This window comes from Meriones unguiculatus, chromosome 6 (genome assembly GCF_030254825.1).
Source record: "Meriones unguiculatus strain TT.TT164.6M chromosome 6, Bangor_MerUng_6.1, whole genome shotgun sequence".
In the NCBI taxonomy this organism is placed as follows: Eukaryota; Metazoa; Chordata; class Mammalia; order Rodentia; family Muridae; genus Meriones; species Meriones unguiculatus.
This window is the reverse complement of record NC_083354.1, coordinates 77394839-77408880: the sequence shown is the minus strand read 5'-3', so window position 1 is coordinate 77408880 and position 14042 is coordinate 77394839. Positions and strand designations below refer to the sequence as shown.

Genomic DNA, 14042 nt, shown 5'->3' with positions numbered 1-14042 from the left:
CACTTAAGACATTTCTTGGGATAGCATCAGGTCAACCTAGGTGGATTTGTTTTAGTGAGACTAAAACATTAAATGTAAATGCATATACTCTAGACAGCAATTAGTGGTTTCATCAGTGAAAACTGTTGGCTTGCAGGGGTCACGTATTCTGATGTTTCGTTCTATGCCATTCGTAGAAATATCAGTAAAGACCAGAGCAACCATTTTCTCTACCATTTTTCCCATGACAATTATTTGTTAAGATTCCAAATATTTCCAGTGTTCTTCACATTGTTCCACAGATTCTTTTCTAGAGTGTTGTTGAAAATAAACTGTATCAGGCTAGATAGCATTTATTATTAGCCCTATGATTATTACGGCAGTATTATTTAACCCGCTGTCACAATCAACAAGATACAGACACCAGTTAGGTTTTATAATGGCCTTATTTACCTTGGGCTGGGGCAGAATTTTCAGCCACACCATCTCTTATCTTCTAGCCCCATCCCATGCCATCTGCCCTATCCGTTCCTATCTGGGCTACCCTTCAGCCATAATCCCAAGATACTTGCTTATATTCTTCATCTGGGCCTGTCCACGCCATTATTGAAGTCCTTCCTCCCCACCTCTGTGGTTCCTGCTCACACTAACCTATTCTGGCATCCTTCTTCCTTCTCTCTTCCCTTATTTCTCTCTCCCTCTCCTTCTGTGAATCTCCTGTCCTCAAAGCTCAGGAACTTTAGCCATGTCTACCTCCTTCTGCCCTGCCTAGGATAGGCCTTTTTTATTAACCAAGAAGGAATAATGTCTTAAGCAAGTTTACACAACAAGGACAGGGCAGTAACCAGATCCTGAGGACCAGTAATTAACATCAACATACAAGCATCAGACCAGCCCCCAACACCACAGTGATCTGTTTTTGTTTATATGCAGATTGCTGTAGTTCAGACTCAGTGGCAAAAGCCTTGAGATATACTGGCAGAAGGACCAGGAGATCAAGATCATTCTTGGCTACATAGTACATTCAGGGCCAGCCTGGGCTACATGAGAACCTGTTTCATTAAAAAATAATAATAATAAAATTTAAAAAAGACCACTAAATTACACTAGAGCTTATGATAATAGATTAAATCAGGGGCCAGAAATACTGTGGTCTGTAGGCCAAATCTGTCTGGTTTTCTGTTTTTATAAATAAAGATTTTGAGGCATTTACACAGCAATGTCTTTTCATGAGACATATCATCCGTGACTGCTTTCCTGCCACAACAATGGAGTTGGGTAGTCATAACAAACTGTATAGGCCACAAGCCTAACTACGGACTGCTCAGACACTACACAGAAATTGTGAAGACCCATGTTACTGAATGCAGGGAGGCCTAAATCTGGCCTGACCTGGGAAGTACCTCAGAGCTGAGCCACCTGCTGGAGTTCCTTGTTTCTCTCTGCCCCTTTCAGTGAATGACTGTGCCCTTACGTTGGAAAGCCTCTGCAGACCTGGGTGAAGGGCACAAGATAGAGGCAGGTGGCTAAACCTCGCTTGTGTGACCAAGAGTAGGCTTTGTTTGGTCATCCGACGTCAGAGCATCGCTGCGAGGTGCGAGGAGGCTACCCAGGAGCCGTTCTCAGAAGCAGACCAGGTGTGGTGCTTTTGGTACTGCATTTAATCTCCGGCTTGTCGAGCCCCGATCCTCCCTCTTGGGTAGGAGCCATGGTGGTGCTGTGACCTCCTTGGAGCCCACGGTTCTCTTTGAAATGTTTATATTCCCACCGTATCTGCTCCTCCACTTGTCTGAACTGTCAAACAAACCCGTTACTTCCCTCCTTCTGTGACCTGCAGAGAGATCCGGGTTATGGTTCGAGAGACAAGCGTGGCTGTCAAAGAAACGGTGTCAAGACTGTGGGGGGGCAGATTCTTAAGGAAAGATTTTTTTTCTTTTACTCCATTGGGTCAGATGTGGGAAACAGCTGCATTTCAAGGTTGCCCTTCCATAGCACAAACATCTATTTAGATTCCCCATTCACCTGACCCAGAAGAAGGGCTTCCATGACTGACTGAAAAATGTGTTTGAACGGGCACACCCCTCCAAAGGAAGCTCAAAGGTCTCCTTCCCTGCTGCCCCTAGGGTCCAGTTTGGAGTTCTTCCACTTGCTATTCTGTCCTCCCCCTTCTCTAAGAACACTAGGATCTTTGATCAGGCTTGACCTAACAAGACAGGGCAGAGACTGTGGTCAGCGCATCCCAGAGTATATACGACATGCTGCAAGTTATTTCTCTGCACATTTCCTCGTTGACTGCTGCTGCCAGTTTTGACAGTTGTAAGAGCAAGTTCTCTAGGAGAAGCCCAAAAGAGACACTTAAAGGTCCCACTCAAGCTCTTAGAACAGCCAAGAAGTGATTGCCAAAGCGACAGGGCTGACGTGATGGGTCCCAGTAGGGTCTCGAGAATGACGTTGCGGATCCTGCGGGCCTGCCATGCTCCTTCCACTGACAGCATCTTGGGTTCAGTGCACACTTCGTGGGCAAAATAATGCACCATGAAAATATGTGAATGCACATTTGCCTGAGAGACCGGAGAGGCTGAAAAAAAAAAAAAAAACAACAACAAAGGGCTGTAAAGAGCATAATGAATGTTTAAGAAGCTTCCAGGAAAGGAGAGGATCTCAAGTGAGTTCAGTAGCACCAAGCTAGAGCTTGCAATAGAGGACCTTATTCTATACTTGCACTATATGTGCTCTTGAACTTGGAGAGAGCTGAGCGGCAGCCTGACTCGCTGACCTTAGAGCTGTTGAGATATGACTGCCAACTCTGTATCAGCTGTGAGCTCCTAAGGCTGTCTCTCTCTCTTGTCATCATCCTTAGCTTCCTAGTGTATAAAAATGGGCAGAGTGACCATCTCAGGATTTTTGTGGGGACGAAATGCAATGATGTGCGTATGGGGATCTAGTACATGAACCTAGTCACACACCAGAGGATCAAGGCAGTTTCTTGCCCTTTGTTTCCCTCTTTCTAGCAATGGAAGCTCTCTGAGCATGAACAACACACACACATACATACACACACATCCATGTGCTTTGCAATACTGCCAATTACGCTTTTCAACAATTACGCCTGCTGAGAGCGATTTCTTCCCAGTAAGGCCCAAAGGGCAATGTTAAGAGATCAAAGCTACATATTGCATGACTGTATTTCACTGGGACAACCCGCTTGTCACTGTCCACAGAAAGGAAGCAGAGTTCTCATCAGCTTGAGTTCCGTAGATGGGTAAATGGTAGTGGATGAGAACACTATTATCTGGAAGTTCGATGTGAGTCATTGACCTTAGAAAAATTGCTTCTCTTGGTAGAAACAGCTAGAATTTCAGAGTAGTGTCACTGACAAGGTCCCACAAGCAGCAGCTGCCTTGATGGCCATGGTACTGGAACCACAGCTGTTCTAAGCATCCAGAGATGCCCGTCACGGAGCACTCATCAGGGCTTGGTCCCAAGTCTCACCATAGTGTGTGTGTGTGGGGGGGAGACCAGGAAAATGTGTGATCCATCTTGGCTTTTGTGTTTTACTCCTCCAAATAAAAGGAGCACTAGAAGAAAATGGTCCTGGCCAGAGTTTAAGAGAGGATGTTAGTTGGCAGCTAAAAGAGAAGCAAGGCACAGTGGGCTGAAATGGGATGTATGGGGTTGCTGTAGAAAGACTTGCCAACTGGCTCAGATACCTAGCCTGGGCAACAGTAGATCCATTTCAGAGCCATGCAGGAGAAACAGTGAAGCAGAAGAAACTAAAGCATGGCATCCCATGTGCAGAGGCAAGGCTATGTTGCCTCTGGGTCTACATTTTTTTTTTTTTAGAAAGACCTAGGTGTAACCTTCTTATTCTTCTTTTCTGGAGGATCCTAGGCCAGCCTGCTGTGTTGCTTTTCTGTAGTTTCACCATCTAAAATTGGAGTTGATAATGCCGACTCTATCTAGGGGTGTTTTCAGTTATTTAGATGAAGCATAGAACTTTAGCACTAACTGCAGTACTATCAGGCGAGATGACAACTAAGGAGTTCCTACATGGAGATGGGATCCTCATTTGCACTGCATCAAAGGATTTCAGGGTAAGATAATATGAAGCAAGGTTTGGGCCTACTGAGGAAAGGACAGTGCCCATTCAAAGGCAGAACCAGGGTGTAACCCATAAGAAGGAGACACGAATCCTAACAATAGCTATGATTTTGTGGCTCTGCAAGTTAAACACTCAAAGGCTATAATTTATAACCAGACTCAGAGATTAAGTAAAGCTTTAAAACTTATGAGCTGGTTTGCTCATTTTTCTCTGAGAATTACCCTTTATGGCTGAAATTACAAGGTGGCTTATTAGATGCATTATTTGGGATTATGGATGAGAGAGGGGTGCAGTAAGGTTCAAATCATAGGGTGCAATTGTTTAAGACATGCATTTTGGCCTTAAGCATGGTTTTGTTAGCTGCTGTAATACTTTCTTTTTTTCTTTTGTGAGCTTTATCTAGCAAAGTAAGTATTTCTCTTTGCGGTCTTTAACAGAAGTTTGGATTTGTCAGTTGAATGGAAAATCTTGACCCTTAGCCAGTAAGAAACATAAAACAGATACTGGGGGTCGAGAGACTCTTCGTTTCTCATGCTCCCTTCATTTCCCCTGTGTTCTCCCTGTCTTTCTGTCGACCTCAACACTCAGCACAGAGCTAGCCCACAGCTCAGTTGAGAAACCACTGGTAATGTAGTTTCTCAGTTTGGATTTGAGCTTGAAGCCAGGAAAAGAGCATGCACAGAATCTTGGTAAAGACTGTCATCCTTCTGCCCTATAAAACCCCGTCAGTTGTCTCCTCTTGGGGTGATTTATCCCACTTTGTGCTTTCCCCTCCATCCCAGTGTTTTCACAACACCTGGAACATGTACTAGAGGCATCCCTCGGGAACAGATAGCATCCCTGCTCCAGCCAGGATCCTCAGCCCATCTTCCTTCCCCCTGGCCTTTCTCTTTCTGTTCCTTTTGCACCCATAGGAAGGAAACAGGATGAGATGCATGGGTGACAGTCTCAGAGAGAAACATCAGTACCTCTCCCCTCCACCCCCCAAAATAAGAAAGCTTGAAGGAGAGGCAGATTGGACCTCTGTGTTTGTCTTTTGAGAAATCTTTCATCCTGGTGCTTTTTTCTTTTTAGGCTCCTGTCTTTGTTATCTATAGTGTGTGGGCTGGGATAAGGCGGGGCCTGCTCTTACCATGTGACTTTCTTCTCTTTTAGTGAGATGTTGTAAATACATTTTCTTCAATGGGCCTTGCCCTTCAAAGCCAACTGTTTAATCAAATAAATAAAAACCTCTCACCAAACTGTGCTACTACAATTATCTGGCAGAAGCCTCAACTTTAGCCATGGTGACTGATTTCTGTTAGATGAATTATAAATCTGTCTAACCAGTTTGTCTGTTCCTTAGTTAAGGATCTAAGCCATAGAATCTAATTCCTACCTATCTTAATGAGCAGTCCGATAAAACTGAACAGTAACCATTCTATACTATTTAGGAAAAATTCTATACTATTTAGGAAAAATTCTATACTATTTAGGAAAAATTCTATACTATTTAGGAAAAATTCATCTTCCCTCTAGAAGAACTCTTGCTTTAAGCACACTTTGCACCTTGTTAGAATTTTCTGGGTGTGTAACGAGTGAGTCTGCTTTGGGCCAACATGTCCCCAGGTTCGGTATAATGTGATTTTCAGTGGCCACGTCATTAACCTTTGAAAAATGGAAGAAGCTGTAGAAAAATTAGCAGGAAAAAGCTGTGCAACAGAAACTGCTGTTAGCAAAATCAGATTTCCTGCTGATAAATTACAGGATTTTTGTTTTTTCAAGTTTTGGTTATAGAAGGGTTGGGGCGGGGAGTATGGACTCCACAATTTCTTTATTTCTCTGCTACTAAATATCTGAAGTTGTTTGTAAGCCCTGGTGCTGACTTCCTCGCAGGTTTCTCGGAGCGTGGCTCAGCCTCTCTGCCTTCACTCTCTCCCCATCCAGGTGGCGCCTACGAAGTGAAGCAGCATCGATTCTTCCGCTCTTTAGACTGGAACAGTTTGCTGAGACAGAAGGCAGAATTTATTCCCCAACTGGAATCGGAGGACGACACAAGTTATTTTGATAGTATGTGCATTATCTGACATCCTTTGGCCTTTACTAGATGGAAAAACACTTTGTCTCCAACTTGGAGCTTTCCGGTTTCATACGGACTGTAGAGCGCCTTGTTGTGTTGTTCCAGGCGCTCTTAGAGAAACTGTCTCTGTTAACAACTGAAACTTTCCGAATGACCCAGACTGTTCCCAAACCTTCTCCTGCAGCTCGGTCAGAGAAATACCATCACATGGAAACGGAGGAGGAAGACGACACAAACGATGAGGACTTCACCGTGGAGATAAGGCAGTTTTCTTCCTGTTCACACAGGTTTTCTAAAGTAAGCGGGGCGGGGCATCAGCATTCAGAATCTGGGGGTATCGCCAAGAGCTGGTACCCAGCTCAGCTGGACCAGACTGTAAAAGCACCCGCGCTTTGTGGGGCGCAAGGCCGCCGGCCTGGTCGGCTGGGGAGATGGTCTCACTTTCTTGGTAAGCAGGGTTTTCTACCCTGTAGATGTAGCCACGTGTCTCTACAAGTTAAGATCTGACTTGAGGCAAAGACTCCAGCTCTTTGTCACCTTTTCATGATGGTTGTCAGCTGGTGAGCTTGCTTACCTGCCCTGAGGTCTAGCTCAAGAGCTGGGCTGTGGAGGCCTCCCTGCTCCACTTCTTTTGTCATGTGAGGAAGAGGGCGAGCTTCAGTGTGTGCAGCAATCTCTCTTAGTGTGACACAGGGAACAACACAGTCCTCAGCATGAGTACGAGTCCTTGGGGACAGTTGACTGTGGGATGAGAAAGTATTTGGATCTGTAATGTAATAGAGATTATAAGTGAAACGGCAGTAGGAAGACCACTCTAGAATATTAGAGATGGTAGGAGATAATAAAATTGATTCTGAAGAAAGATGTCTTTCTATAAACTCAGGTAAGATTTACAAACAAACAAAAAACCCTTGTTTTTTGGCAGGATAGGAATACAGGAATAATGGAAATAATCCCAGAGGGCACCCTGCCTCCCTTCTGCTGCTTTCAGTTGCTACATATTTGCGGTTGCCATGGCATTTTGTATGATAGTTATTTAGGAATTCTGTAGCAATTTGTGATTTTAAAGCACTCTGTACATTTTCCTGAGTGATTCCCCAGAATGCACCTGCAAGTCAGCCGGTGCTGCCCCTCTCTGTCTACAGGACCAACATGGGGGTGAGGATTTCCCTGGAGACTTGTGGCAAGTGTGTCCTGAAGCAAGTTTTAACTAACATCTGACGGGTACTCGGAGGATAACTAGCCTCTGTGCTCTCAGAACCCACCTTAAGCAGTTTGCTGCTTTACTTTGGAAGACATTTTATTTCTCCCAGCTCCTGCTCTTTAACCGAACCCTTCTCTTAAACTCTATAGATAGTCATTGACCCAAGGCCCACTTCCATGAGAACAGTAAATAAGCTGGAGGGTAACAATTGGGTGTTCTCACTGTATTGGGCTCTCCATACTCCCATTTTTACTTCCTGTGCTTCCTGTGAGACTGTGGCAATTCAGAAATGGGCTAAGAAGGACGTGCTTGCCTAAGCTTTATCCTCCTGAGCTGGCGGCTGCCTGGCTGCTCTGTAAGACACACCTTGTAAGCTCCCTCCTTCACAGAACCCCGCCCCGCTCGAAGTACTGAAACAGCTCATCACTTATTCTTCTGCTCACACTCCAATTTCAGTTTGTTTTTCTCCTTTCTCCTGACTGGTGGCCTTTAAGCTACCCCCCCCACACACACACACTTTTTTTCCTGAATTTTCTCTTTCTGGTTACTTTTTGAGCATGAATCCGGTCTGAGATGTGCATTGATCTCAAAACCAGTACACCCGAGTGCATCTGCGATTCTTTTTTGCAGAGACAGAGTTCGAGAGATGTGGTGAAAGTAGTGTGTCAGCTCAGCTTCCCACTGGAAAACAATGTGTCTGTGCCTTGACCTTTCTGTGGCTTGCACACAGCATGGCCAGTATTTCCTGAAAACATGGCTCCAGTTCGCACTTGAATTGTATATTCAGGGTTTTGGTTTTTTTTTCCCTAAGACTTGGATTTTTTCTGACAAGCTCTTTTCAGATGTAGTTTGTAAGCAACAGTTATTTGCCTCCCAGGTTTTCAGCAGCATCGATCGAATAACTCAGAATTCAGGAGAGGACAAAGACGGCTCTGAGGACAAGACCAAAAGCACAACTTTGCCATCCACGGAGACACTCAGCTGGAGTTCGGAATACTCTGAAGTGTACGTGAGAACCCTCCCGAGGGGCCCCATGGGCCAGTGCAGTGTGTCCAAGACCCACGTCCAGAGTTCCCCGCCACAGTAGATCTCAGCCCCTCCTGTGTGCCCTGCTTGTGAGGACATGCCACCCACCTCATAAGAACCCTGCTCTAGACGTGCATCTGTCAGGGTTACCCAGCTTCCCTTTCCACCTGGTTCCTGCAAGCCTTTGCCCGTAATGGTTTCCTGGGGGTGTATGTATGACTTGTTCTTATTTTAATTAAGGCAACAGTTATCGACATCCAACTCTTCAGACACTGAAAGCAACAGATGCAGACTCAGTTCTGGCCTGCTTCCCAAGCTGGCAATCTCCGCAGAGGGAGAACAGGATGAAGCTGTCCCTTGCTCTGGAGACCCCAGAGAGGAGCCAGAGAAACCAGTCCTTCCTCCTGAGGAGTGCACTCAGGAGGAGCCCGAGGTCACCACTCCCGCCAGCACCATCAGCAGTTCCACGCTGTCAGGTAAGTGACGGCTTGTGCCTGTTCTGCTCGGGCACCATACTGCCAAGTGGCGCTAAGTACTGAGTCCCAGGCCTTACCCAGTCAGACCACCGGGGTGGGTGTTCTCACTCATCTTAGACTCTGTCCGTGGTCCCACTTCTTTAGGGACAAGCCCCTAAGAACCCAGGCCAGCTGTCTTAGCTGCATCCTCAGTGCCAAGCCACACAAAGCAGACTGAGCTGGCTTCAGTTGGTGCTTGGGTTTTCTACCCTGTATATGTAGCCATGTGTCTCTACAAGTTGAGATCTGACTTGAGGCAAAGACTCCAGCTCTTTGTCACCTTTGTGGGGTCCTCTGGTGGCAGACAGAACCGGCCAGAGGAGTGTGTTCTCGACTGCTGATGCAAAGACACAGCTTATAAAACTGTATCCAACTCAGGATGAGATACAATGTCACGTAGACCAGCCATCACAGTTAACCTAGAAAATGGCTCCAGTCATCTCTCAGATGAAGTGTGAAGCTATCTTTTCCTCCAGCCCTAAACTGCATGGTAGCGTCTTTGAAGGTGTTAGCCCTGTCAGTAGGTCATGTTGTACCAGACACACCTTGTTGTCCTAGTCCCTGGCTGCTAACCTCGCACAGTGGGTAGCAAAATACTTAATATAGTTCACAGGACACAGGGTTCCCAGAACACCTGTCAGGGGAGTGAGACATCCCACCATGCCTCCCCCGGTATCTGACTGCATCTAAAATACTGCCTCTGCATAGGGCTTTTCTCAGTCTGTGGCAAGTGGCGTTAGACATTGCTGAAGCGTCTCTGCCTGCTGGGGTGGGGTCCAGTGTCTGGGCTTCTCTTTGACAGCACTTCTGCAGCTTTGTGCGAATGAAGCTACCTGTGTCCACAAGCATTGTCTTCAGATACATTTAAGGTCCTCGGTAGCTCAGCACTGTTCCTCAAGCGTACCTTTGACCTTAGCAGTGGAGGTGTTTTCCTTAGCCAACCAGACTTCAGATTACTTCCTTAAGGTCATGCACTTAGCTTCATGTACAACATCATTTGGTTTGTAAAGGTTGTACATCAGCTCATCCCTCTGCTAAGCAGTGTGGGTGCATGTTTTTTGGTTTTAAAATGAAAAATGGCTCTGACTTACAGTGTCTTTCAGGCTGGATTTCAGCCTCCCTAAAAATGTTTGGATCTGTGGAGCTGCATGCATGCTTATAGTTGACCTGAGCAAATAGTACTGGCTTCTCTCTCTCTCTTTCCACCTCAGTGCTGTTTCTATGATGGGTAGCTCCACTTATTCTAACCATGAAGTCAAGATAATAACATTGTGAAAACAGTACAGTTCCTGGCCATGCTTATCCTACTATTCATATCAAATGTAGGGGTCTTGGTATCTATTCCTGGTTAAAGGGGGTCTCTGTTTAGTTCTCAGTTGCCTTACCCTGAATATAGAGTCTATTTGTTCATTTAAAAGGTCATGTTTACCACATCTCAGTATCCTGAGCCTTCTGACTATCTGAAAGTTAGGAGGCAAAGGGAGGGAGGGAGGGAAGAATCGGTAGTGTCTAAGTACTTGATTGATTACTTTCATAATTAAAAATATCTGCTGAGGTCCTACCATACATTTTGATTAATGGAGTCAACCCACCTTTTCTCACCCTGTCTCCCCCATACACATACTAAAAATAATCAAAGACCTCAGGGGCTGCACAGAATACACAGCTGAGTTGCTTACAGCCAAGGGTAATTGAGGACCCTGGAAAGCATGGCTGTGGTAAAATTAAATTTGTTGAATTTTATATCGCTCCCCCATCAAAAAGAAGGAACCCTTGACATTTAGAGAGCATTAAGGTGACATTACCTGCCATTGGCAGAAAGAGGTACTTACTTATACGCAGTGCTATAAAATGAGGTAGGGGAAGGAAGCAGGAGGGAGGAGAGGGGAAAATATTGTGCATTTATCCTGACATTGGGGAAAGCACAGGTTGATATCTCTTTCACTTCTCTCTTTGACTACACTGTACTCGAATCCTTGAGAAGTAAAAGTTGTGAAATCAGGGCTGCAATGCTCAGATGCTCTCAACAAATTATTCACTGTAAAGAGACTCAGCTTTTTGTTTGCACTTTTTCCCTTTTCACTCCACCCACCTGAACCCACTCAGAAAGGAAGTGAGTCGTCTGAAGTGAAGCGCAGTTTAGAGAGGAGAGATTCCTGGCTAGTGGAACCGTTTCTGATCAAGCCCTTCAAGCAGGTTGTTCCTCTGAGGGAATGGAAGAGTAGATGAGACTGTGTTTCCAAAGGCTGTTGATACCTGCTGTGAGATGTCCTCATCCATTGGTGCCATGGAGGTTATGCTGGAAGCCCAAGAAACCTTCCTGTTTGCACAGCACGGTAGTCTGCCACAAGGCGCATTACATTTGCATCTACTCTCTTTGACAGATCCAAAAGATATGCCCCTCCACAAACCGGCCCTCAGACGGGGGCTGTGCGGTTGAGTGGTGTGCTTGTCACAATGCTTTCATTTAGGCCAATTCTTCCCCAGGCAGAGAAGGCTGTGTGGTCAGCACTCTGAGATGAGCTGGCCTGTCATTCAGAAGATCATCTGCAATGGTATCACATACCACACGTGCTCTACTGATCTATGACAAAACAGGATGCTTAGAGTATAAAATTATAGAATTTTATATTGTATCTCAAAAGCAAAGAACGTGAGATGTTTATGAGATCTGAACAGAAAAAAAAAAAAAGTGTGATTGGGTGGTTTTAAAACCAGAAGACTTTTAACTTGCTGAGGAACAGGAATGAGTAACATGAGTGAGTCACTGCTCAGTTTGTTTCTGAGGGACTCCTCACGTTTCTCTACCAGGGAGTTCCCTTACTCTCAGCCTCTGTGATTCTCGTCTCACTACCCTCCTACATGTCCTAGTCTTGGGAAAGAGTCCTAAGTTTTAACATAAAAATAACTCTACTGTATATTAGAGGTTAATAGACAAACAAAGACAGGTATGTCTTAGAGCGGGTGGGGAAGGGGATGATGTCATGAAGGACCAGCATGGGGTGCAGTCTAGATTGAGAACCGGGAAGGAGGAGCTTGCTACGAAATAACGTGCTGAGCGGTATCTTGTGTCTTTTGCTTTGAAACTTAGGAAGAGCTTGGAGTGAAAATAGGCGCAGAAGGAATCAGACATTTTGATTCTTTCTGCGTGTTACATTCCTGGGCCCATGGTGTCTTAGGAAGCTGGAGGGGGTGACAGACGTGGCCTACAGAGTGATTAATGGTATCCCCAAGTCAAAATTATTAGCAGCATTCTTGATAATCACTAGCATCAACATGAGGGGGGAGGTTATTAGGTCTATAAGGTGGACTCCTTGAGGGCCCATGGCAGGAGACACTCAGAGGGTTCCGAAATATTGAATGATTGAAAGGTGTTCTCCTGGTTAAGTAAAATGGTTAGGAACTTACCTAACTGTGTACATGTAAACAAAGCCTGAGCATAGCTCCTCTGTCCTTTCCTCCTCCACAGCATCTCTCTCAAGCCAGTTCTTCACATGCAGCCTGGCACATTTGGACCTGAGAGGAGCATGGAATTAGCTCCCAAAAGTTGGCCATCCTTTTCTCTCTTCCCATCTCCAACTCTCTTATCCTAACTTTTCCTGAATGTGTTTCTTCCTTCTTCTTTGTACAGTTGGCAGTTTTTCAGAGCACTTGGATCAGATAAATGGGCGGAGCGAGTGTGTGGACAGTACAGATAATTCCTCAAAGCCATCCAGTGAAACCTCTTCTCACATGGCCCGGCAGCGATTAGAAAGCACAGAGAAAAAGAGAATCTCGGGGAAAGTCACAAAGTCCCTCTCTGCCAGTGCTCTGTCCCTCATGATCCCAGGAGGTAGAGAGACATCAACTCGCATGAAACTGTGTGGTTTGTGCATGTGCTTCCTCGTGTCCTCCCCCGTCTGGAATGCTGATTGAAATGCAGAATTGCATGAGACAGTCACGGGTGGGGTCCCAGGACGGCTCTCAAGAGCTTCTGCCTCTGCAGCTGTGATCTTCCCCCCTGGAGCACCCAGAGAGCATGGGCATATCTGTATCAGCTCACATTCTGTATCTGGGGAGGAGACAGGAGACGTCTCCTTCCGATGGAGGCGGATTTCATTTGTTTTCTTAAAGCCTTTCCTCCTCCACAAGCTAGCTAATGAGTCTCCCTCCCTGGGATAATTCTTCTGTAGACCCTGTACTGTGTACGTACTTTACAGAGCTGTTTACAGCCTGTGTGTTGGGGAGCTAGGTATGCTTTGCCTCATCTAATTAATGAGGAAACAGACACAGAATGTAAGCTTCACATTCCTGGAGATGGCAGAGACTGTCTTCACAGGAGGTATTGAAATACGATGTTTTCCCAATTCTGTGGACTGAGCGTCACTTTCTCTCTGCTAATCTCTGCCCTGTTTTGGAAAATCAGACTTAATTATGGTTTTGTTGGATTGCTGTGTTTTCCTACGACTTATTTCGCATCTACTGAGCAGTAAGTCTGTAGCAATTCCCCTTGCAGATAGGAAATATGCACGTGGTCATGATATCACTCAGTGAGAGAAAGTAGAACTGGAAATTGAATTCTTTTATTGGGAAGAATACATACTATGTAACATATCAACAAGATTAATTAACTTTTTTGCATTTTATTTGTGCAAAGAAAAAAAACTTGATAAGGCATAATGCAAACTCCTTTGCTAGGAAACATCCCATTGAGCCCATAAAGCAGACTCCGATCTCTCTTTTCTGTATGGCCAAACATACTTCAAAGGTGGCCCGGGTGGCCCAGGTGCCCGTGGGCAACAGGGAAGGGCAATTCAGTGCAGTCTAGTCCATCTGTACAAGCAGGTAAAGTCGCCCACACTTTGGAAAAAGAGGGAAGTTATACCACTTGTAGAAGAAAGGGAGACCAGCATGTGGTTAAGGAGGAGGATCCCAGCCTTCCCACACTTGAGTCTTGAGTGTCTGACCTGTCCTCTACTCACATGTCCTGAAGGTCTACATCCACCAACGATCTCTTTTCCTGGCCTTTGGATTACACAGAAAAGTACCAGTAAAGGGAATCAGTGTGACCCATGGAGCCCAAGTGAAAGGACACTAGCAGAAATATGCTTAGCTTTAAGGCTCTGAGATGTAGAACACATGCAGTCTGGATGCTTTCACCTTACCGCCACCACACTG

General features: G+C 45.5%; 1 protein-coding gene across 14 annotated transcripts in view; it reads left to right on the top strand.

Moving 5' to 3' along the window:
• Mast4 (microtubule associated serine/threonine kinase family member 4) overlaps positions 1–14042 on the top strand; it is a 585425-nt gene that overhangs the window by 551249 nt on the left and 20134 nt on the right. For 11 of the 14 annotated variants that reach the window (XM_021649170.2, XM_021649162.2, XM_060385657.1 and 8 more), the window contains 5 exons: positions 6008–6130; positions 6325–6437; positions 8222–8349; positions 8611–8846; positions 12517–12717. In XM_021649170.2, coding sequence (XP_021504845.1) covers positions 6008–6130; positions 6325–6437; positions 8222–8349; positions 8611–8846; positions 12517–12717 — 801 coding nt within the window. The remainder of the gene's footprint in view (positions 1–6007; positions 6131–6324; positions 6438–8221; positions 8350–8610; positions 8847–12516; positions 12718–14042) is intronic. The other 3 variants (XM_060385659.1, XM_060385658.1, XM_021649189.2) reach the window with 1 other exon arrangement.